At 42.0% G+C, this 24,739-nt stretch overlaps 3 protein-coding genes across 3 annotated transcripts in view; 2 read left to right on the forward strand and 1 right to left on the reverse strand.

Moving 5' to 3' along the window:
* Positions 1 to 2,349: 2,349 nt before the first annotated feature.
* LOC115192703 (5-hydroxyisourate hydrolase) lies at positions 2,350 to 7,647 on the forward strand. The gene is made up of 4 exons (XM_029751486.1): positions 2,350 to 2,603; positions 3,303 to 3,448; positions 6,946 to 7,081; positions 7,219 to 7,647. The coding sequence occupies exons 2-4, from the start codon at positions 3,312 to 3,314 to the stop codon at positions 7,306 to 7,308; spliced, it is 363 nt and encodes a 120-aa protein (XP_029607346.1). The 5' UTR covers positions 2,350 to 2,603; positions 3,303 to 3,311; the 3' UTR covers positions 7,309 to 7,647.
* Positions 7,648 to 7,825: 178 nt separating this feature from the next.
* On the forward strand, positions 7,826 to 22,945 carry LOC115192702 (AFG3-like protein 1). The gene is made up of 16 exons (XM_029751485.1): positions 7,826 to 8,090; positions 8,376 to 8,457; positions 8,718 to 8,812; positions 10,022 to 10,171; positions 10,358 to 10,429; positions 11,437 to 11,561; positions 11,725 to 11,995; positions 15,088 to 15,225; positions 15,452 to 15,605; positions 15,833 to 15,940; positions 16,167 to 16,292; positions 16,384 to 16,494; positions 17,337 to 17,452; positions 19,837 to 20,037; positions 20,601 to 20,795; positions 21,259 to 22,945. Exons 1-16 carry the CDS (start codon positions 7,962 to 7,964, stop codon positions 21,481 to 21,483), a joined length of 2,298 nt encoding a protein of 765 aa, XP_029607345.1. The 5' UTR covers positions 7,826 to 7,961; the 3' UTR covers positions 21,484 to 22,945.
* Positions 22,946 to 23,183: 238 nt separating this feature from the next.
* LOC115192701 (voltage-dependent calcium channel subunit alpha-2/delta-4) overlaps positions 23,184 to 24,739 on the reverse strand; it is a 101,801-nt gene continuing 100,245 nt past the window's right edge. The window contains exon 37 of the mRNA XM_029751484.1: positions 23,184 to 24,656. Within this exon, the coding sequence (XP_029607344.1) occupies positions 24,555 to 24,656 (102 nt within the window). The 3' untranslated portion in view covers positions 23,184 to 24,554. The remainder of the gene's footprint in view (positions 24,657 to 24,739) is intronic.

Consider the following 24,739-nt stretch of genomic DNA (forward strand, 5'->3'; position numbering starts at 1 on the left):
ACCTCGTGGAGTTGCAATGATCATGAGAACGGTGAGGAATCAGCCCAGAACTACACGGGAGGATCTTGTCAATGACCTCAAGGCAGCTGGGACCATAGTCACCAAGAAAACAATTGGTAACACACTACGCCGTGAAGGACTGAAATCCTGCAGCGCCCGCAAGGTCCCCCTGCTCAAGAAAGCACATATACATGCCCTTCTGAAGTTTGCCAATGAACATCTGAATGATTCAGAGGACAACTGGGTGAAAGTGTTGTGGTCAGATGAGACCAAAATGGAGCTCTTTGGCATCAACTCAACTCGCCGTGTTTGGAGGAGGAGGAATGCTGCCTATGACCCCAAGAACACCATCCCCACCGTCAAACATGGAGGTGGAAACATTATGCTTTGGGGGTGTTTTTCTGCTGAGGGGACAGGACAACTTCACCGCACCAAAGGGACGATGGACGGGGCCATGTACCGTCAAATCTTGGGTGAGAACCTCCTTCCCTCAGCCAGGGCATTGAAAAAGGGTCGTGGATGGCTATTCCAGCATGACAATGACCCAAAACACACGACCAAGGCAACAAAGGAGTGGCTCAAGAAGAAGCACATTAAGGTCCTGGAGTAGCCTAGCCAGTCTCCAGACCTTAATCCCACAGAAAATCTGTGGAGGGAGCTGAAGGTTCGAGTTGCCAAACGTCAGCCTCAAAACCTTAATGACTTGGAGAAGATCTGCAAAGAGGAGAGGGACAAAATCCCTCCTGAGATGTGTGCAAACCTGGTGGCCAACTACAAGAAACATCTGACCTCTGTGATTGCCATCAAGGGTTTTGCCAGCAAGTACTAAGTCATGTTTTGCAGAGGAGTCAAATACTTATTTCCCTCATTAAAATGCAAATCAATTTATAACATTTTTGACATGCGTTTTTCTGGATTTTTTGTTGTTATTCTGTCTCTCACTGTTCAAATAAACCTACCATTAAAATTATAGACTGATCATTTCTTTGTCAGTGGGCAAATGTACAAAATCAGCAGGGGATCAAATACTTTTTTCCCTCACCGTATAAACCAAACCACCATGTTTTGTCATTGTCAATGACTTGAGGAGGGATTTGGTTGATTGAGTTATTTTGGGGACCATTACAGCTGGTGCCAAACTTAGGGGGTGCTTCAATGTCACAACTGAAAACTATTGTTCATTGTAAATAGTCATAACAATTGTCAATAATGCTAACGTTACTGTATAACGTTCTACTCATAGAAATTGATTCTGTTTCTATGGTTTTACTATACCATGGTGACTGTTTGAAAACAACAGTTGAAAAAAGTACATTTCCCTTTCTAAATGAGCAGCAAGAAAATGATTCAAGACTGTATTTATGTACTCTGAAAAAAGAAAGAACGTTGAAGATATGATGATCCCTTATACAACTTGATGAATTGACTTACAATTGACATTTTTCTTGTTATATTCCCATTCATTCATTATATAAAACATTTTGTTTTTACTTTGCGTTATTATATAGTAGGGCTGTCAGAGTTAATCAGTTAACTCGAGTTAACTTTTTGTAATTTTAGTGCACACTTTTTTAAATCACGATTAATCGCATTGAATGAAAGCATTGAAAAAAAAAAAAGGAAAATATCCAACATACATAAAAACAACAATGTTATGTCAAAACAAGTTGACATTGAGGTTAAAGAAAGTAAGCTTGATCAATTTACCTGATTTTGCTTAACAGTACTTCGGACAAAATCAAGACGCCAATATTCTTAAAATGCTTTTTGTATGAACATTCTTAAATTACAGCTCAATTTGAGCAAATTCTGAATTTGAGGTTGTGATTAATCGCTGCAAATCCTGCTGTTAACTCAATTGCATTTTTTTTATCGTTTGACAGCCCTATTATGTTTAATGAAGTCAGATGGCTCTTTGTGTTTAATAAATACTAAATGTGAACTATACATTGTGATAGTAGGCTTAGTAAATGTATAACTATTTTCATATAACTGAGTGGTTCAGTTTATTTGACCGTACATTAGAGGAGTAGCCTAGGCCTAGAAAAGTGGTAGCTTATTGATTTCCATTGTTCTCTGTACCCCGCTCACTAATTCACCTGACTTGTATATTCATAAACCAAGTTGTTAACAATTAGCCCAGTGGTTTGGACATTATTATATATATTTTTATCTCTGGACTATTCCAATTTGATTGTGCATTGTCTATTATCTTGTGGTGGGCAATTAAGTCAGACACACAACCACAATAAACACTTTATCAACCATGTGGCCAAACTTTGTCAATATTGACAAGATTACACACAGTAAACTTAGGTTATTTTAGAGATAGGTCTGGTCAACCTTTGGCACCTGACGTTTGTTTGCGCATAGTGAATCCAGAGTGAGTTGCCCTCGCAAAGGATGAAAATGAACTATTACTATTCTGTCTTGTTTGATACAACTGCACTACGAGTGAATGTTGAGAACCAAATAAACTCTAGTTTCATATAGGCTGTAGAAGTAAAACAAGTTATCCGCGTCAAGGAGGACTACACGCCGGAGTCTTCTGTTGTACGTGACAAGGTCCCCTAAGTCAAGCCGCAATTCTGCTTTGTAACCAGGTAATTACTCATAAAACAGTTTATTAATAACATACAACAATTATTTTTACGAAGCAACTACACTATTAATGTAGCCTAATTTGTTTAGCCTATTTATTGTGCCCAAGCAAGATCTTATTCTGTGACTATTGTGTATAATTAAATCAAATGAGGTCTCAGCAATCGACCGTCTGCATTGTCATAGGCCTATAGCCTACGTACTGATAATTGGGTAAAATCATAAAATAAGTATTTGATCATGTAGTGTCTTTGGGTGTCTGGAAAATTTCTCAACAGTCTGTCAGAAGGATTGCTATTGAATAGATGGACACTTTTTTTCTCAAAGACTAAAATACACATATGAATAGCTTATTCCATTTACACTAAACGCTGCTCTGCTATTCTTTATGTAAAACGGAGGCTTCACTGAAACAAGTGTGGAAAAGAAACAAAGTGACCTGTAAACTCATATAGTGGCAGAAACTATGAAGAAGAAACACAGGGAAAGTAGGGGTTTCAGCCTGTTAAAAGTTTTAAAAACATTCAAATGAAAAACAAAGGTATAGGCAATTCTCCCATTATAAACAATGTATATGAACAAAAAGTAAAGGCAACTAAATAAATAAAATGTAGGGCTATTTGTATTATCATCATCAGAATCTAACACTGAAATATGACTGTAGGACCATCACCATTCCCATGTTGTATCTTTCTCCACAGTCTTCAGAGATGTCTTCCACACTTCCAAACAGCCCCCTGACCACCTATGTGTTGAACACAGGTGACGGAGTCCCAGGGGCAAGAATGGCCCTCAGTCTGCACCGACTGGACTCACTCCTAGTCATCTGGAACCTAGTGACTGTGGGGTAGGGTGAACAGCTGCCTGATATAGGCCTACTACCTAGTGACTGTGGGGTAGGGTGAACAGCTGCCTGATATAGGCCTACTACCCAGTGACTGTGAGGTAGGGTGAACAGCTGCCTGATATAGGCCTACTACCTAGTGACTGTGGGGTAGGGTGAACAGCTGCCTGATATAGGCCTACTACCTAGTGACTGTGGGGTAGGGTGAACAGCTGCCTGATATAGGCCTACTACCCAGTGACTGTGAGGTAGGGTGAACAGCTGCCTGATATAGGCCTACTACCTAGTGACTGTGGGGTAGGGTGAACAGCTGCCTGATATAGTCCTACTACCTAGTGACTGTGGGGTAGGGTGAACAGCTGCCTGATATAGTCCTACTACCTAGTGACTGTGGGGTAGGGTGAACAGCTGCCTGATATAGTCCTACTACCTAGTGACTGTGGGGTAGGGTGAACAGCTGCCTGATATAGGCCTACTACCTAGTGACTGTGGGGTAGGGTGAACAGCTGCCTGATATAGTCCTACTACCTAGTGACTGTGGGGTAGGGTGAACAGCTGCCTGATATAGTCCTACTACCTAGTGACTGTGGGGTAGGGTGAACAGCTGCCTGATATAGTCCTACTACCTAGTGACTGTGGGGTAGGGTGAACAGCTGCCTGATATAGGCCTACTACCTAGTGACTGTGGGGTAGGGTGAACAGCTGCCTGATATAGGCCTACTACCCAGTGACTGTGAGGTAGGGTGAACAGCTGCCTGATATAGGCCTACTACCTAGTGACTGTGGGGTAGGGTGAACAGCTGCCTGATATAGGCCTACTACCCAGTGACTGTGAGGTAGGGTGAACAGCTGCCTGATATAGGCCTACTACCTAGTGACTGTGGGGTAGGGTGAACAGCTGCCTGATATAGTCCTACTACCTAGTGACTGTGGGGTAGGGTGAACAGCTGCCTGATATAGTCCTACTACCTAGTGACTGTGGGGTAGGGTGAACAGCTGCCTGATATAGTCCTACTACCTAGTGACTGTGGGGTAGGGTGAACAGCTGCCTGATATAGGCCTACTACCTAGTGACTGTGGGGTAGGGTGAACAGCTGCCTGATATAGGCCTACTACCTAGTGACTGTGGGGTAGGGTGAACAGCTGCCTGATATAGGCCTACTACTGTCTCACTCTCTTCTCCCTTTATGTGTTGCATATACCTTTGCGATCTAGTTAGCCTAGCTTTAGGCCTATTTGTGAAATGTTCACTGATATTATTAATAGTGATCGACTGATAATGCATGGAGATGCACTACCTTTAGACCCTCACAAACTTCTACAGACGCACCATTAAGAGCATCCTGTTTCTCCAGAGGGTGGTGCGGTCAGCCCAACGCATCACTGGGGGCACACTGCCTTGCCTCCAGGACATCTACAGCACCCTGTGTCTCAGGAAGGTCATGAAGATCATCAATGACCTCAGACACCTGAGCCACGGCCTGTTCACCCTGCTACCATCTAGAAGGCGGAGATGGTACAGGTGCATCAAAGCTGGGGCCGAGAGACTGAAAAACATCTCCAAGCCATCAGACAAATAGTCACCACTAGCTGACCTTCTCCCAGTACCCTACCTTGAACCTTAGTCACTGTTCTAGCCGCCTACCACCTGGAACTCTACCCCTCAACATAGAGACTGCTGCCCTATGTACATAGTCATTGAAAACTGGTCACTTTAATGTTCACATACTGCTTTACCCACTTCATATGTACGGTGCGTTCGGAAAGTATTCAGACCCCTTCACTTCTTCCACATTTTGTTACAGCCTTATTCTAAAATTGATTAAAATAATTTTGTTCCTCATCAATCTACACACAATAATGACAAAGCAAAAACAGTTTTGAAATTTTTGCAAATGTATTGAAAATAAAAAATGGAAATATTACATTTATATAAGTATTCAGACCCTGTACTCATTACATTGTTGAAGCACCTTTGGTATTGATTACAGCCTTGAGTCTTCTTGGGTATGGCGCTACAAGCTTGGCACACCTGTATTTGTGGAGTTTCTCCCATTCTTCTCTGCCGATCCTCTCAAGCGCTGTCAGGTTGGATGGGGAGCGTCGCTGCACAGCTATTTTCAGGCCTCTCCAGAGATGTTCGATTGGGTTCAAGTCCGGGCTCTGGCTGGGCCACTCTAGGACATTCAGAGACTTGTCCCGAAGCCAATCCTGCATTGTCTTGGCTGTATGGTTAGGGTCGTTGTCCTGTTGGATGGTGAACCTTAGCCCCAGTCTGAGGTCCTGAGCGCTCTGGAGCAGGTTTTCATCAAGGATCTCTCCCTTGATCCTGACTAGTCTCCCAGTCCCTGCCGCTGAAAAACATTCCCACAGCATGATGCTGCCACCACCATGCTTCACCATAGGGATGGTGCCAGGTTTCCTCCAGACGTGACGCTTGGCATTCAAGCCAAAGAGTTCAATATTGGTTTCATCAGACCGGAGAATCTTGCTGGTCATGGTCTGAGAATCCTTTAGGTGCCTTTTGCCAAACTCCAAGTGGGCTGTCATATGCCTTTTACTGAGAAATGGCTTCTGTCTGGCCACTACCATAATGGCCTGATTGGTGGAGTGCTGAAGAGATGGTTGTCCATCTGGAAGTTTCTCCCATCTCATCAGAAGAACTCTGAAACTCTGTCAGAGTGACCATCGGGTTCTTGGTCACCTCCCTGACCAATGCCCTTCTCCCTTGATGGCTCAGTTTGTCTGGGTGGCCAGCTCTAGGAAGAGTCTTGGTGGGTCTAAACTTCTTCCATTTAAGAATGATGGAGGCCACTGTGTTCTTGGGGATCTTCAATGCTGCATACATGTTTTGTTACTCTCCTCCAGATCTGTGCCTTGACACAATACTGTCTCGAAGCTCAACGGACAATTCCTTCGACCTCATGGCTTGGTTTTTGCTGTGACATGCACTGTCAACTGTGGGACCTTATAGACAGGTGTGTGGTTTTCCAAATCATGTCCAATCAATGGAATTTACCACAGGTGGACTCCAATCATGTTGTAGAAACATCTCAAGGATGATCAATGGAAACAGGACGCACCTGAGCTCAATTTCGAGTCTCATAGCAAAGGTTCTGAATACTTATGTTTAATACATTTGCAAAAAAATTCAAACATCTCAAAACCTGTTTTCGCTTTGTTATTATGAAGTATTGTATGTAGATTGATGAGGGAAAAAAATATTTTATCAATTTTAGAATAAGGCTGTAACTTAACAAAACGTGGAAAAAGTCAAGGGGTCTGAATACTTTCCAAATGCACTGTATATACTGTATTCTAGTCAAACATAAGCATTTTACTGCACCTGCGATAACATCTGCAAAATATGTTTACACGGCCAATAATTGATTTATGCAATTGAAAAGATACAAACATACTCATTTTGGGCCATGTCAATTTTGAAACTTGAATATGTGACAAAAGCCCATGCAGAATCATCAACGTTCTCATTATTTTAGAACCACCGACGAAGATGGTCGCTGTCCTGGACTCATCACTACAAAAGCGTTCACGCCTGGGATGTATAAGATGCGTTTTGAGACTGGACAATATTGGGAGAGTTTGGGTCACAACTCCTTCTACCCATATGTTGAGGTAAGTGGGTATCAGCCATGGACGTATCAATACACCTACCAATACATTTGCCTGGAAGAATTTCCGGCATTTTTGAAAGATTAAAACCAACAAACCCTTATTATGTTCTGTTTCCTACTCTTTTTTTTCTTCAACAGATTGTCTTCACTATAACAAACCCCAACGAGAGATTCCACTTGCCCCTGCTCCTGAGCCGCTTCTCCTATAGCACGTACAGGGGAAGTTAGAGCCGTCTCTCGTCTGAGCCTCTGCCCGCACTCTACCATGGATGTGGTTAATCGAGCTAAAATGCTTACATGTCCAGTTGATACCTAAGTGGTCGAGTTACTGTAGTTTGAAATAGTCATGATGATGAACTGAAGTCAAATGTCTATCACGTGCTGAATATTTAGCTTGTTGTCTGTTCATCATGAACGTACACATTTTGTAATCACCTGTCAAATTGCTCATCCATGATGCAATGTGCGTGTGTGTTTCTCAGCCAATCACAGAGCAAGACCGCGCTCCGCAGAAACACTCAAAGTCGTCCTATTCGCGCATAAATGAAATAAAGTGAATTAAAGCTGTAAACTTGTAATTATTGAACACATATCATCCTTGATATACTGTATTTTAAACATGGTTATATTTTACATGCAATTGTTGACCATACCCTAAGAATCAATGGAAAAACATTTCCATTCCAACCCAGATTGTCAGGCATCATTTTGGTCAATTTATTGGGGTCCTTAGTGGTCTTGCTCTGACATTCTTGCTCTTGCAGTATGTAATGACTGTGGCTGTTATCCAACACTGTCACACTGATGAACTGTAAGAAGCCAGAATATCTAGAACATTTGATATTTTTTTCAACGAGTGGAGGGCAAGTGCCAGCGGGAGAATGACTCAAATGTTGGGGCTTCTCTCGACGGCTGCTTTGCCTCTACGGATCGCAGTGAGAGCATGTGTACGCAGTGCAGTGTCAAGGAACTTCTCTGTGCTGCCCGGCTATCGTGGCTCCACGGTCAGGGTAAGGTTGTTTTGTGTTCGTTAAACCCACTGAAATTAGGCATAAACTAATTAGCCATTCTAGCTAGTTCTATACAACACAAACAATGGCTAGAACTGTTATTATGCTGTCAGAACTGTGTGCCTATATTAGTTAGCTAGCTAGCCTAGCTACTACTAGGCAGTGCAGTAACGTTAGGTCAACAGACTAGTTAGCCAAGTTAGCTATTAGCTAGCTAGCTAGCTACACAACCAGTTATAAATCAAACTCTTTCCCATAATCCGGATGTTATGCTTTCCTCCTCAGAGGCTTGCTCAAAGTAAGTTATTGTCACCTGATGGAATCTTTACATCTCATGGACTACAGTACTCCACTGAGCCGCCAAAAGGTAAGCCCCTAGAGACATGTCTAGAAGTGTCTGTTACATAAAATCATGAACTGCAGTGCTATAGAGCCTAATGTTAGTGGTATGCAGTCGAATGAAAATATTTTTTATCTGAGCGATATCTCCTCAAGGGGAATATTGGTCTAAGGGGTCAACCTAGGTTACCCTGACTAGATCTGCCAACCTAGATGATGTTCCTTGGCTCTAACTGTGTCTGCCTGGAGTGGACCGACCTAATGCTGTCATTCACTTTTGATTGGCAGATGGTAAAGGGAAGGAATCAGGTGGCAGTGGAGGCGGAGGGAAAAGAGGAGGAGGAGGAGGAGGAGGGAAAGATTGGTGGAGCCGCATGCTGAAGGTGTGTGTGATGTGAATGGTCTGTCTATATAGTATTACACCCTATTCTATGAGGGATATTTCAAATCAATTTGTATTTGTCAGATGCACCGAATACAACAGGTATTATTACACACTCATACCATTCACCCTCTGAATGGCACACAACAGGTATACAACCTTACAGTGAAATGCTTACTTACAAGCCCTTAACCAACAAAGCAGCTTTAAGAAAAATAAGTTATAGAGTAAAAAAATAAGAAAATAGAAAAATAACAAATAATTAAAGAGTAACAATAAAATAACAGTAGCAAGGCTATATACAGGGAGTACCGGTACATTCAATGTGCGGGGCCACAGGTTAGTTGAGGCAATTGAGGTAATATGTACATGTTGGTATTTACATGTCAAATCAAGGAGGGGGTGGTATTGTTTGTGTGTGGGTTAAAAGTTTATTTGCCACTTGCACTGGATGCAACAGGTGTAACTTTCCCAACAGTGCAGTAATAATATAGATTATAAAAAATAGAATAAAACACAAGAAATTCGAGATGAGATGAAGAAACACGAGAATGCAAGTACACTGAGTTTACAAAACACTACGGTACTTTCCTAATTTTGAGTTACATCCACTTTTGCCTTCAGAACAGCCTCAATTTGTCGGGGCATGGACTCTACAAGGTGCCAAGTGTTCCACAGGGAAGCTGGCCCATGTTGACTCCAATGTGTCCCACAGTTGTGTCAAGTTGGCTGGATGTCCTTTGGGTGGTGGACTATTCTTCATGCACATGGGACACTGTTGAATGTGAAAAACCCGGCAGCATTGCAGTTCTTGACACACTCATACCAGTGCGCCTGGCACCTACTACCATACCCCATTCAAAGGCACTTAAATCTTTTGTCTTGCCCATTCACCCTCTGAATGGCACACATACACAATCCGTGTCTCAGTTGTCTCAAGGCATAAACATCATTCTTTAACCTGTCTCATCCCCTTCATCTACACTGATTGAAGTGGATTTAACAAATGACATCAATAAGGGATCATAGACTTCACCTGGATTCACCTGCTTAGTCTCTCATGGAAAGAGCAGGTGTTCCTAATGTTTTGTACACTCAGTGTATATACAGGTCAGAACCATACTCAATGTGCAGGGGTACTGGAGTGATTGAGGTAGGTAGGTATATATGGTGTGACCTCAACATGTTGACCTTTCCTCTGCCTTTCTAGGGTGACATCCCATGGGATGAGAAAGACTTCCGTGCCCTGGCAGTGGTACTTGCTGGGATATCCTCTGCCACGCTTTACTATCAATTCAGAGACACTGGCAAGGAGATCACTTGGAAGGACTTTGTCCAACGCTACCTTGGCAGAGGAATGGTGAGAACAAAGTACAACAATTCAGTGAAGAATAGAGAGATACTGTTTATAGAAATACATGTTGTTATTAATACAATCATAATGCCAAGGTGATGTAACTGCTCAGACACAGAATTTTTTTGTTTCCATTATTTTGTTATATTTAATTTTTTTGTATGTCGCTGTCTGTATCTGTTCTCTACACAGGTCGACCGTTTAGAGGTTGTCAACAAACAGTATGTCCGAGTCATTCTCGTACCAGGAGCAGAGGCTGATGCGGTAGGTGAAAATTCCATTCTCTGGAATCAGAACAGTGACTCACTTAGCGTGATGAATCACTTGTTGAGTTCATATTCATGCCGGTGTGAATAAGGGCTTTCAGTAGGTTTGATCAAACTAGATTAAATGAGGAAGTTAGTGTTTTGAGAGTACAACACTTGAACCGCCATAGCCAATGGCCGCTGACATTTTATTATTTTGTCCTTCCCTGACTTTTTCTAAGTGTTTGTAGTTTACTGTTCATTTGTCAGAATTTGGAAATTAGAAACGTTTGTGTTTGTGGAGCCTTTTTACCCATACATTTTTCCTTAATCCACCAATGTGCTGTGGACGTTGGTACCCAGCCAGGCGCTAATGTGTCTCTCTCTCCTCACTGAATGAATGACAAATGGATGAATGGGTGATAATTGTGAACCTTATTTCACAATGTAATTTAAATGAGGCCTAACTCAATGATAAGCAGTGTGAAGAGGTTGATTTCATTTAGAAAAACAATAGTGTTATGATGAGTTTGTGTTATGCCTATTTGTCAGCAGCAAATCATTTGACCTTGCAGGTTGATACCATTCTTTGTAACTGAACGTAAATAATTACTGTAACTCTTATTACTAATCGAATCTACAAAGAAAGTTTATTAAATGGATTACACTAATGTTTTTATTGTAAGAGAAACTAAAATAGGCTACAGGCCTATTTTTTTTTTTCTAGGACTTATTATATTATACAAAACATATCTTTGACTCTATCTAAACAAATAACTATTGTTATTTTTTTAAATTGATATATTTCCACAAATATTTTGTCATGCAATTAATCCTTTACAATAGTTTATGCACTCTTTATCAAGCGTTGGTGGTTATGTTTGCGCACCTTGCAGGTTAATATGCATCTGATGCATATGCTAAAAGGGGACACTCGGCAACATTCTCTAGCCGGTACTGATAGGCTGAAAGGTTCTAGTGGTAAAGAGTATCCATTGACTTGTTGTGTTGGTGGTCTTTCCCCAGAGCTATGTGTGGTTTAACATCGGTAGTGTGGACACCTTCGAGAGGAACTTGGAGGCGGCTCATCACGAGCTGGGCTTGGAGCCCTCTCTTCGGGCAGCTGTCATGTACAACTCCGAGAGTGATGGGTGAGTTAATGCACACACACACGTATTCATGCCTTAATAGGGCTAGACTATTTCTCACTCTGAGATTTGTTTTGAAGCACACTCATATGTCCAATTTCATGTACAAGCTAACATTTTAACTATGACAGTCATCATCATTTTACAACTTTCCTTCCTCCTACAGGTCATTTATGATGAGCATGATCCCCACCTTGCTGTTGATTGGTTTCCTGCTTTTCACCCTGCGGCGGGGACCAATGGGAGGAGGCGCTGGGGGTGGAAGAGGTGGTCCCTTCAGCATGAGCGAATCAACAGCAAAAATGATGAAGGACAACATCCACACCAAGTTCAAGGATGTGGCCGGCTGTGAGGAGGCCAAGCTGGAGATTCTGGAGTTTGTTAACTTCCTGAAGAACCCCCAGCAGTACCTGGACCTGGGGGCTAAGATCCCAAAGGTAAGGGATGGGACACCTCGGGCTGGGCGGTGTACCGTATGTTACTATATACCGGTATTGATGCACGGACCGGTTTTTACTTTACCTTCTATAATGGTATTTCAATGTTTGGTTTGTTAAATGTGATACGCAACTCTGGCACGTGTACTGTCAGTTTTTATAGTTTACTCCATTTGCTTCTTGAGTTCTCTCTCTCCATCTACTCCTGCTGCTGCATGCCGCTAAGCACACCAAACCATGCCCCCTGTCACTTAAGGAGAGAGCAGTTGCTCGACCACGGAGTCACGAGCACTTTCTTGCCGTTCATGGTCAGATGGATGCAACAATGTTGGGGACATGCTGAGTTCCACAAGCGTTCTATACACTTAGTTTGTGTATCTTACTGTCTGCAAACTACTATCTGCTAGTTTGTGTTTTCTTAGCAAGGTGTTGCTAAAATAATTTGCTAATCGCTAGTTAGATGGCTAGCTAGCTTGCTAAATGTGCTAACACAGATAGAACAATGAGCCAGATCTTTCACCGGATGTATAAATGTGAAGCATCTGAGTGGCGTTTCCACTCACTACCAAATATGGTGATGAGAGAAAGCCCAGTGGACGGCAGTGGGAGAAGATGGAGTGAGATGGACATTCGCTGACATTCAGCAAATTCTATGAAACATTTGATCGCCATACAGTTTTCTGTTTTCAAAACTAGAATCTGTAACAGAGTGGACTGCGTTTTGTAGACTTTACTTTACAGTCCACCAAAGTTTCTAAAAAATTATGTTGTTTAGGAGGAGTGCAAGTGCGAATTGAGTTATTGCACACCCACACTTCACAGAATAGGCGTTCCTTAACAGAAATATGCAAATAAATTGTAGAATGCGCCAATAGGATCTCACTAGCTCATGCTTGGCTCTGCACATCTCCTTGCTTATTCTGCCCATTATGATTAATTTGCTCCCATTGGAAAAAACAGGCTCTGGTCTATCTTGGGTTAGTTTTAAAAATATTTTGTACTTTGTGTCAGAGCAAATGTAGCTAGCTAATACTGCCTGATATCAGTGCTGGTGTAGGCCTACAGTAGATAAGCATGTTTGTGCAACGATTTCTTATCAGAGAGGAATAGGCTAGGCATGAGTATGTTGGCTAGCTAGCGACATGAAGTAAGAAAACATGTAATGTAACATCTAATGAAAGTCACCTGGAAACACTGACCAACACTTTGGTTCCTACCATGTCAATAATTCCTCCCTGGTTTATTAATTCGTTGTCATGTGAAACAATAATGTATTTAAGGTGCTGCCCACTAAATTATAACTATAGTATTAGAATAATTATTGTATTTCCATGATTCCAACAGTTCACCAATTAACTAGGCCTATATTTTCTTTCTCGTATCATGCTGCGTTGCACAGTGCAGAAATGATAATACAAGTGCGGGAAATGTAGAAATTGATCAAAATGCTAATCATTTGTTCGTTTTTTGTTGTTGTTTGGAGTTGGATTGAACAGTATAAATGGAGAAAGCCCCATTTAAAATCACTTATTTGCCACCCTACACTCATGAACTACTCATAAAGCATATTGAGAACTTTTATTATTCTAAAACATAAAATCCCTTCAAATACAATCATACTGTCTTAAAATTTCAAAAGTATCGTGATATGATATTTTGTCCATATCATCCAGCTCTAGGGACAACATTAGTACCTGGACCTGGTGGCAAAGATCCCAAAAGTGAAGGATGGGACAACATTAGTACCTGGACCTGGGGGCTAGGCTTGGGCAGTATATTGTATACTGGGGTATTTGGAAATGGCCATGGGATGGTTTTTCAATACCGTTGAAACTATTTTACGTTTTTCAATAAATTGTAAAATTTGTATATCTACTTTTTAAGTAAATACCTGCAGTCAACTTGTGCAATACGTTAAGAGAAAAAGCAGATTTGTGTTCTACATTTCACGTGTCTCATTATTTTCCATTATGAAGCTTACCATAGTTCCCTGAACAGTTAAGCCAGTCACGTGCTTGTTTGTAAATAGTACAACGGGTGAAAGCGGGAGCAGGTGAGTCCAGCTGTGTATTGACAGGGGTCGCATTTTATTTTGAAGCCAAGTGTTTTTTTTGTTTTTTTTTTAATAGAGTGATCAGAGACGTGCAACTATAGAAAATACATTAGTGCAACACATTCAGCAGAAAATAGCTGAATTTTCATAAGATGACAACAGAAGTGCAACGCTATAAGTAAATTAGCTTACTGTGAAAAAGCAAGGTATTTTTTGCAAAAACTATGCATGGCCATCATATTTCCGATGTTTATCATAGAATTGTGCGTTAATGTGACCCCTAAGTTTAACTTGCTAGTTATCTAAGTAAGTAGCTGAATTAATAAGGATGACTGGGCATCCATATTGTTGGCTTTCTGCTGTGTTTGAGAAGTCAAATCCCTTTGGATGAGTTATCTGTAGGTTTGATTTCCTTGCGTTTTTTTTCCTCCTCTCCGTTCTCGGCCCGTCTGCTCTTCCCCCCTCTTATCGGAAGGCCATTGCCCTAGCGACTCCACACAGACACCACTGTACACATGCTGCTCCAGAGCCAGTACTGTTCTTGCTTCAGACAATTATGCATCAACTTTGTTCAGTTACACAATGTCACTCGTTCACATTCGCTTGTTAATGTCCAAACTCACCAAAAATGACATTTGGTAGTGCCTCGTTTTTTTCGTTTGCGCTATTCGCTATTACTTGCGATTAGATTTTGTTAGCATTCTGGTAATAGACGCCCAATGGGCTTTTTCATTTATTTAAAAAAAAATGCACACACTTCTGTACTAAACCGGTAATACCGTAAATCCCGGGATGAGAGAAGGACGGTATTCGATATGGAAATCTGGATACCGCTCAACCCTACTGGGGACCAAGATTCCAAAGTTAAGGGATGGGACAACAGCCCAGCAGTCATACTAGTCAAGAAACACCTTTCAATGTAGGAAGAAAATGCCTTTTCATTTTAGATGTAGTTTGCTGTCTTTTCACAGCCCATGAGAAATGAACATTCCATTATACTGGTATTTTAAATCTCATGTGTTGTGCTGTGTTTTCTTAGGGTGCTGTGCTCTCTGGACCTCCAGGCACAGGCAAGACCCTGCTGGCCAAGGCCACAGCAGGAGAGGCCAACGTCCCCTTCATCACTGTCAACGGCTCTGAGTTCCTGGAGATGTTTGTGGGTGTTGGGCCTGCCAGGGTGAGTTCACACTAGAACCAGAGGGAACACTTGCACCTGACTCCATACCATCTGTTTTCAAGTCACATGATGTGCATTTTAGATCATAGCTGCAAATAGCTGTATCTACTAGCTTGCTAACCACATAGATACATTTCAATCCATTTGACTTGAAATGCATCGCTTACTGTGAGGATGTGAATGAAAATGTTTTAGAGACTTAGTATTGACTGTTTCCCCCCTGTAGGTGAGAGACATGTTTGCCATGGCCCGGAAGAACGCCCCCTGTATTCTGTTTATAGATGAGATAGACGCCGTGGGTCGCAAGAGGGGCGGGGGAAATTTTGGTGGCCAGAGCGAGCAGGAGAACACTCTCAACCAGCTGCTAGTGGAGATGGATGGTGAGTATGGGTGAAATGAGATCGCAAACTCACACTCTCTATCATATTGCTGGTTAATCTCATAAGTGTCCCATATTTATGAAATAATAACTATTATTATGTGACATTGGCGCTCTATGATGTCATCTGTTATAAAGCTGTTATTTTCTGCCATTACTCTAAAATGTTTACTTAATGAACTGTAATGCATATACTGTGAGGGTAATTCCCTAGTGTTTTTCTTCTAGGATTCAACACCAGCACTAACGTCGTTGTCCTGGCCGGCACCAACAGACCAGACATCTTGGATCCTGCACTCATGAGGCCTGGCAGATTTGACAGGCAGATTTACATAGGTATGGAGTCTTTCAATTGAACTGGAGCTCAGGCTGTGCTGTGGTAATTTCAGTGAATTGTCAACATACAGCATATTGTTATTCATATTGAGAAGTACTACCAATTCGGTAAGACTTTATGTAAATCTAAGGACTTCATAACACATTTATAACCCATACATAACAATTTCCTAATCAGCAGACTAAATGAGCCTTTCATGAAATCCAATACATGTCCATGTCTCAGGCCCACCTGACATCAAAGGCAGGGCGTCCATCTTCAAAGTGCACTTACGGCCCATCAAACTGGACCCTGCTATGGACAAAGACGGACTGGCCAGGAAGATGGCTGCCGCCACACCAGGCTTCACAGGCAAGTTGAGCTGCTCTGTGTGAGAAGATGCCATGTTGATTATCATGTCAATGTTTTTGAAACATCCTCTCTGTCTTCCTGTCTTCACCAGGAGCCGACATAGCTAACGTGTGTAACGAGGCTGCCCTCATTGCTGCTAGACATCTCAACCCACATGTGGAAGGGAAGCACTTTGAGCAGGCCATCGACAGGGTCATTGGAGGTGGGTTGTCATGTCTTCCATGTCCTTGTATTATTACCTCAGCTTTGTGAATGAGTGTTAATTAAATCAACAATAGCTATGACAATAAATATTTGTCAACTTATTTTCCCTGAGAAAACTAATGACGATAACGAGACGAGATGCCATGGAAAAAAACTGACTTTCGTTTTCATTTTATGAAAATGTGACGAGATGAGAAATCCACTTCACTATTGGACATTCAATTTGACATAAACAGATGTCTATTCCACATTGAGTCAACGTGGAAACAACGTTTATTCAACCAGTGTGTGCCCAATAGGAAGCTTCTTTTCATCTGTTTAGTCCAATCATAAGCATGCATGCCAAGTATTTAATGCAATCCTCTCATTGGCAGAATTAACGTCTTTCAGTTGCGTGATCCGGTTGAGCCTATCTGCCCGGCTCTCCCACACAGCTCCCAGGCAGTCATTCAGTCACTTGTCAATCTTTTGAACTGATGGGCAGCCAGGACACTTCAATTGTAACTAGCTTAAACTAGAAACAATCATTTGTTACCATCTCTTGCTTTCATGTAGGCTATGAAAGTAAAACAAATGCACTGACTAATATGTGACTAAAACTAGACAAATTGTCCTGGAGTTTTAGTCAACTGATTATAAGTAAAAAATAAGAAGGATGAAATGACTAAAATGGGACTTAAAGGTGTTTTAGTCATAGACACTAAGACAAAAAAAACAACTAAATCTAAAATAGCTGACAAAATGAACACTGTTGTGAATCTTTAGGATGAGGTGAGGTGTGGATGGTAATAGAATGGTGAAGATATAACACTGCTGCTGTCTGTCTGTCTCTGTCTGTAGGTCTTGAGAAGAAGACCCAGGTTCTGCAGCCCAATGAGAAGAAGACTGTAGCGTACCATGAGGCTGGCCACGCCATTGTGGGTTGGTTCCTGCAACATGCTGACCCACTGCTGAAGGTACAGTAACTCCCTCTTTTAAAGGCCCGGTTTTGTTTACCTGGCTGTTTGGTTGGGGATTGCTAACCAGAGAAATATATATTATTTTACTAGCACATTTGCATGTGACTTTCATAGTGCAGTTTTGACACTGCTCAAAACAAACAGCCCAGCAGCACCTTCCACTGTGTGTTGGTGTGAATAGAGCAGGGTTTCCCAAACTCTGTCTTGACCCCCCCACACCCCGTGTGCACATTTTGTTTTTTTGCCATAGCACTACACAGCTGATTCAAATATTCAAAGCTTGATGATGAGTTGGTTATTTGAATCAGCTGTGTAGCGCTAGGGAAAAAACAAAGTCTCCCAATACTGTCCAGTCTCAAAACGCATCTTATACATCCCAGGTGTGAAATAGTGTACGAATCAACCAAGTCCCACTGCAGTACTGTTCACATGGTCATACTGAACACTTTCTGACATTGGCTTGCAGACGGGTCAATGACAGTGTCTGTCACACAACTGGATCACAGGTTGGAATATGGGGATATTGAATGGATTTGAGTGGGGTTCTAAAATAAAAACTTTGATTCTCCTGCATGGGTTTAACACATATTTAGGTTTCAAAATTGACATGGCCCAAAATGAGTACGTTTGTCTTAATTGCATAAATCAGTTATTGGTCGAGTACGCATACATTACATGACCAAAAGTAGGTGGACACCTGCTCGTCGAACATCTCATTTCAAAATCATGGGCGTTAATATAGAGTTGGTCCCCCCTTTTGCGGCTTTAACAGCCTCCACTCTTTTGGGAAGGCTTTCCACTAGATGTTGGAACATTGCTGCCGGGTCTTGTTTCCATTCAGTCATGCGCATTAGTGAGGTCGGGCACTGATGCTGGGCGATTAGGCCTGGCTTTCAGTCGGCATTCCAATTCATCCCAAAGGTTTTCGATGGGGTTGAGGTCAGGGATCTGTGCAGGCTAGTCAAGTTCTTCCACACCGATCTCGACAAACCATTTGTGTATGGACCTCGCTTTGTGCACCGGAGCATTGTTATGCTGAAACAAGAAAGGGCCTTCCCCAAATTGTTGCCACAAAGTTGGAAGCACAGAATTCTCTAGAATGTCATTGTATGCTGTAGCATTAAGATTTCCCTTCACTGGAACTAAGGGGCCTAGCCCGAACCATGAAAAACATCCCCAGACCATTATTCCTCCTCCACCAGACTTTACAGTTGGCACTATGCATTGGGGCAGGTAGCGTTCTCCTGGCATCCACCAAACACAGATTCATCTGTCGGACTGCCAGATGGTGTGATTCATCACTTCAGAGAAATTGTTTCCACTGCTCCAGAGTCCAATGGCGACGAGCTTTACACCACTCCAGCCGATGCTTGGCATTGCGCAATGTAATCTTAGGCTTGTTTGCGGATGCTCGGCCATGGAAACCCATTTCATGAAGCTCCCGATGAACAGTTATTGTGCTGACGTTGCTTCCAGAGGCAGTTTGGAACTTGGTGGTGAGTTTTGAAACAAAGGACAGACGATTTTTACGCGGTTCAGTACTTGGCCGGTCTCATTCTGTGAGTTTGTGGGGTATACCACTTCTGTCTGAGTCGTTGTTGCTCCTAGACGTTTCCACTTCACAATAACAGCACTTACAGTTGACCGGGGCAGCTCTAGCAGGGCAGGAATTTGACTGACTGGAAAGTTGGCATCCTATGAGGTGTCATGTTGAAAGTCACTGAGCTCTTCACTAAGACCATTCAACTGCCAATGTTTGTCTGTGGAGATTGCATGGCTGTGTGCTCTATTTTATTCACCTGTCAGCAACGCTTGTGGCTGAAATAGTCAAATCCACTAATTTGAAGGAATGTCCACATACTTTTGTGTATATATTTTTTGCTCCAACAGTGCAGTATAGCAAACAATACACACAAATCCCCAAAATAAAGAAATGAAGAAACAACTGGAATCAATAGGAGACTTGTTAGAGCTCATTATGCTGTATAACCATGAGTCAAGCGAGCGAACTAGGTCCCCATGACGGGTAGCAGTCTGCAGGCATAGTGGTCTCTTTGTGTGGACATTAAGGCTTACGTCATGAGGTGCTTTTTGGCCCAATTCAATCAAACATCCATTCTGCATTTGAAAAATCACGTTCTGCAGGTTCAGCTCCATATTGTTCTCTCTGCCTTGAGGGTCTCTTGCAGAGTGAGTTTGATGGAAATGTTGGGCTATGATTTGATGTGATTTATTTGATCATTTAAAAACACAATTCAACCACACGTGTTGATACAATGAAATTAAAAGATGTGGCATGTGTGATCTAGAAGGAGCAGGATTTGTAAAGTTGCTTTTCTTTCACAATTCTAATGCCATGTGTCCCTTTTCTCTTCCCCTAGGTGTCCATCATCCCCAGAGGGAAGGGTTTGGGGTATGCCCAGTACCTCCCCAAGGAGCAGTACTTGTACACGCGGGAGCAGCTGTTTGACAGGATGTGTATGATGCTGGGAGGACGTGTGGCTGAACATGTCTTCTTTGGGAAGATCACCACTGGAGCCCAGGATGACCTGAAGAAGGTCACCCAGTCAGCCTACGCACAGGTACCCTACTATATGGCATTCGGAGGAAAGTTCAAGCGCTGCACTTTAATTGATAGCTAAGCTAACGTTTCAGCCTCACAGCCTTCGTCAGAGATTTCAGAATGAATCCCCAGAGCTTTTAAAATGAAATCCAGTTACAATCAAAAAACAAAGCAATGGTTAAAAAAGCTATGGTTACAATTCAACAGTGTTGAAAGGAATTTGTCTTGGGAAATGTTACTGTCTATTATAAACTGGGTGTTTCGAGTCCCTGAATGGTGATTGGCTGATAGTTGTGGTATATCAGACTGTATACTACAGGTATGACAAAGTTTATTTTTACTGCTCAAATTACGTTGGTAAACAGTTTATAATTAAGCAATAAGGCACCTCAGGGGTTTGTGTTATATGGCTAATATACCACGGCTAAGGGCTGTGTCCTGGCACTCTGCGTTGCGTCATGGGTAAGACCAGCCCTTAGCAGTGGTATATTGGCCATATACCACACTCCCTCGGGCCTTACTGCTTAATTATCTCACAGTACCTGTTGTATTTCTGATCCCTACATCTCTTCCTGTCTCTAGATAGTGCAGTTTGGGATGAGTGAGAAGGTAGGCCAGGTGTCTTTTGACCTTCCTCGGCAAGGGGAGATGGTGATGGAGAAGCCTTACAGCGAGGCCACTGCAGAGCTCATAGACCAGGAGGTCAGAGACCTGGTGGACAGCGCCTACCAGAGGACCATGGAGCTGATTGTGGACAAGAGAGAGTGTGTGGACATGGTGAGAATTGCATTGACCTACGTGAACATCACGTAGTTGTAAGGTTTTCAGAGTACTCTGTCATGTCATGCTCGATTGTCAAGGGCACACCCTTCTAGATTTAGTTTTTTTGCTGGGCTTAAAGATGGGGAAACGGCACCACTAAAAACCCCACCACTGTTGTTATTGTAGCAGAGCTGAGGAGCGTTGTGCAGCATGGTAAAAATGATGTCAGTACATATTGTGCTCTTCTATCGCGCGTGCAATGATATCTGATGGGGAAAAAACTGTGTTGATGGTTTGCAGTAACTTCTTTTGTTGTAATATCTCAAAACGTACGTGACCGTTTCACCATTAAAGGATGGTGGCTTTAAGATCAAACAGATATGTAATAGTCCCTAGAGCTGCTGTCTGGCTCTTTCTCATGTCCACCCTGTGTCATGACTGTCTCTGGGACCCCACCGTTCCTCTCTCTTCACCCCAGGTGGGGAAGCGTCTCCTGGAGAAGGAGGTCCTGGACAAGGCAGACATGCTGGAGCTGCTGGGGCCACGGCCATTTGAGGAAAAGTCAACCTATGAGGAGTTTGTGGAGGGGACAGGCAGCTTTGAAGAGGACACCAGTCTGCCAGAGGGCCTGAAGGACTGGAACCAGGAGAGAGGGGACCTAGCTGAAGAGCTGGACACAGCCAAGGAGAAACAGGCTCAATAGGCAGGACAAACGGTGATAGGCAACCTCTGTCTTAGCACACACCAGTCATGTAGCCTAGGCAGAGAGGAGGGTTGGGTGACTTAGCATAGTACACTGCCCTCGGACATATTTATCTGAGTGCAAAACAAACTTTCAATCAGAATGCAAATCTTTCAATGCCTTATTATTGGCCAAATTGGAGGTGAGCCTCATGGTACTCAAAGGCTAATTTAATGGACAGTGGACACATTGTGTTTGAGAGATTTGATCTTTTTATGAGTTGCATGTTTTCTCTTTCTCCATATAAATACGTTTGTCAACTGAATCATGTACATTTGCCTCGTGTTTTGATATCTTCAGCTATTTATTTCAATAAAAGGGGCTTCCTCCCAACTGTATTTCTTTCCCTCCCTCAAATGAATGCTACATTTCAAACCGTGTCGTTCATCTCTATATACCAATGACATAAAGGTACTGGTTATGAACAATGTTAATATCCCAGTTCATCAAAATGCTACTGGCAGAAAGATACACATATACTACCCTAGATGTGTTGAAATGTGCACTGCCTCTTCCATCTCCCAGTCTTGCACTGGTAATTTGTGATTAAGCCCTCACACTACAACTATATAGTGTGGTGTTAAGCCCAGTTTATACCTGGTGCTAACATGGTTCTTTTTTCCTGATCTTGTCTACATTCTGATTGTGCTTGTATTTCCAGAAATGTGTCTATTATCCATCCACTGTTTCTGGATTGTGACCAGATGTCCTGTTCCTACTTTTATGCAAATGATTTCACAGCTATCCTTTCTAAATAATATTTATTGTAAGACTTATTGATGTAGTCAGTCAATGGTGCCACTTAAAGGGCTGAATAATGATTTAAATGGATTCTCTGTCCAGATCTGTCCACACTTGTAAGATATTCAGACACAATGCGTGGGCAGGATGATCGGATCACAATGTGTCTTTTGATTGTCTACATGTGTCTAAAAATGTGAGCACAATCAGAATGTGGACAAGAGCAGGACAAAGGACGCAAGTTAGAATCATGTATAAACGGAGCTTTAGATGTTCTGCTACTCCAGTAACCTGCTGCTGCTGATGTACAGTATCGCTAGTAGCATACATCTCTACAGAATTGTAAACAAATTATGTTATTGGGTGATCTGTGTGAATCAGGAAGTTGCTACCTCACTTTAAAGCAATATATTCAACTCAATTTCTCTCATAGGTTTGTGAAAATTGTCCCCCTAGATATTTCAGGATTTCCAGTATACTGTAGTTCTGTCATTACTACTGATCACCACTGAAGATGTCTAACAGTTTAGAATTACTGACGTAATAACCTATAATACATTTAGTTTAAAATGTTGTGTGTAGTTGGTATTTTGGATTGTGCACTGAAGGTAAGTTTGCCTGTTACTATACAGTCAACCTCTTGTTCTCCAGTTACTGGGGATGGACAGAAAGGGCTTTTCCATTTGTATTAAAAAGAAAAAGATTGTGTATGAAAGCAATGGCTATACTACAATGTATAAAACATGTTTTTGTTTGATAAATAAAAGCAGTGGTGAATTTCCTCAGTATCAGTGTGTTTCCAGTACCAACTGCCACCAACCATTTGAACACGTCACAGAAAATGTCCTTCTGTATCAGTTTCTTATTGGTCTAGCTCTTATAGGGGACAACAATGAATAAGATACAAGATACCATATTTTAAATATTCAATATATTGTAATATTCCTCAATATCTCAAAGCACCTATGGCATCTCATTTATATGTAGTCCTAGCTATATGCAGATCGTTTTGATGATTCACATATTGAAATACATCATGTTTACCAACAGTGAGCTTGTAATACTTTTACAGGGAAGAACTGGGCCAGAGGGTTGCTGGCATCAAAATCTCAGGTGCCACCTACTGCCGTTGTGCCCTTGAGCAAGGCACTTAACCCCTAATTTCGGCGCAAGAAACACAAGCATTTCGCTACACCCGCAATAACATCTGCTAAACACGTGTATGTGACCAATAAAATGTGATTGATTTGATAATGCTGCTCTGTGGATGATCCTGTGCTGCTCTCAGCTTCTCATGTAAGTATGGGCTCAATTCAATCCGTATCGCTGTAATTCGTCGCTACAGCGCAATTTAAATTTAAAGGCAATGTTCCCGCTTTTGAGGAGACTGCATTCACAGTAAACGCTGCATATGTCAGCTCAATTGGAGCTACTGCGCTGGACTACGGCGATACGGATTTTATTGAGCCCTGTGTCCAGTGGGGTAGGGAATAAGACAGAAAAAAATGACATGTTCTGATTCACATTTGACAATAGGTTATTGCTGTTTAACAGTCTCCTCCCCCTGACAATGATTTCGTAAAGCTTCATGCGTACCAGTAATCATAAACTATACTAGATCTCACCTCTCAGTTCTGAGGGAATTGTCACCAGCATGTTCAATTCAAATCACCAGTGTCATGACATACATTATTGCTTATAAATTAGAAATGAATATTCCTTCCTCTTTTGTAGCACAAAGTTTTGGTATGGTAGTTCATTCCAACATACAAAAAAACAACAGTATCAATACAGTACATCTTAATGTTACTGTGTATAAAAATGAGATAAATATGAGAAAATGTTCCTATTTTCCTGTTGATGGGCATATTATGGCAACAGTTCTCCAGCTGAGTGAGGTTGTCATAGTGGTTGTCCTTCAGTCTGCACTAAGATGGATTGCCCAGTAGAGGGCTGAAATCTTTCTACCATATCAGTGTCTCTATGAAAAGAACAGTCTCTCCCTTCGATTCACATGTCCACAAACTCATATCCCATGGCTCGTACAAAATAAATTGAGGCATTTGTTAGGACTGGTTAGTTTCTTTCTCTATCGGTGTGGGAACAGGAGTCTTACAAGAAAATAGCCCTTTTGTTGTTACTCCAGAGTTGACTTGAACTACTGTGCTAGTGGGTTATTTACGTAGTTATAGGTCTTTGAGAAAATGTACAAAAACGGAATGTTAAGATTGTTTAGTCTGCATTCTCATGTCCATCTGAGAACCACAGGCCATAAGAGAGATGGAGCCTGGTTAAGTCCATCTGCGCAGGGCCAATGAGGTGGCCAGAGAAGCCAAGAAGAGGGCCACCGATAGGCTGATCTCTGAAGCTCCTCCACAGTCCTTGGCATTTTCCTACAATCAGCAAGAAGACCATTTCAATATTAACACAAAACGTTATGGAGACTGCTGTGACTTCACTGCTACTGCTTTATATT

This window comes from Salmo trutta, chromosome 4 (assembly GCF_901001165.1).
Source record: "Salmo trutta chromosome 4, fSalTru1.1, whole genome shotgun sequence".
In the NCBI taxonomy this organism is placed as follows: Eukaryota; Metazoa; Chordata; class Actinopteri; order Salmoniformes; family Salmonidae; genus Salmo; species Salmo trutta.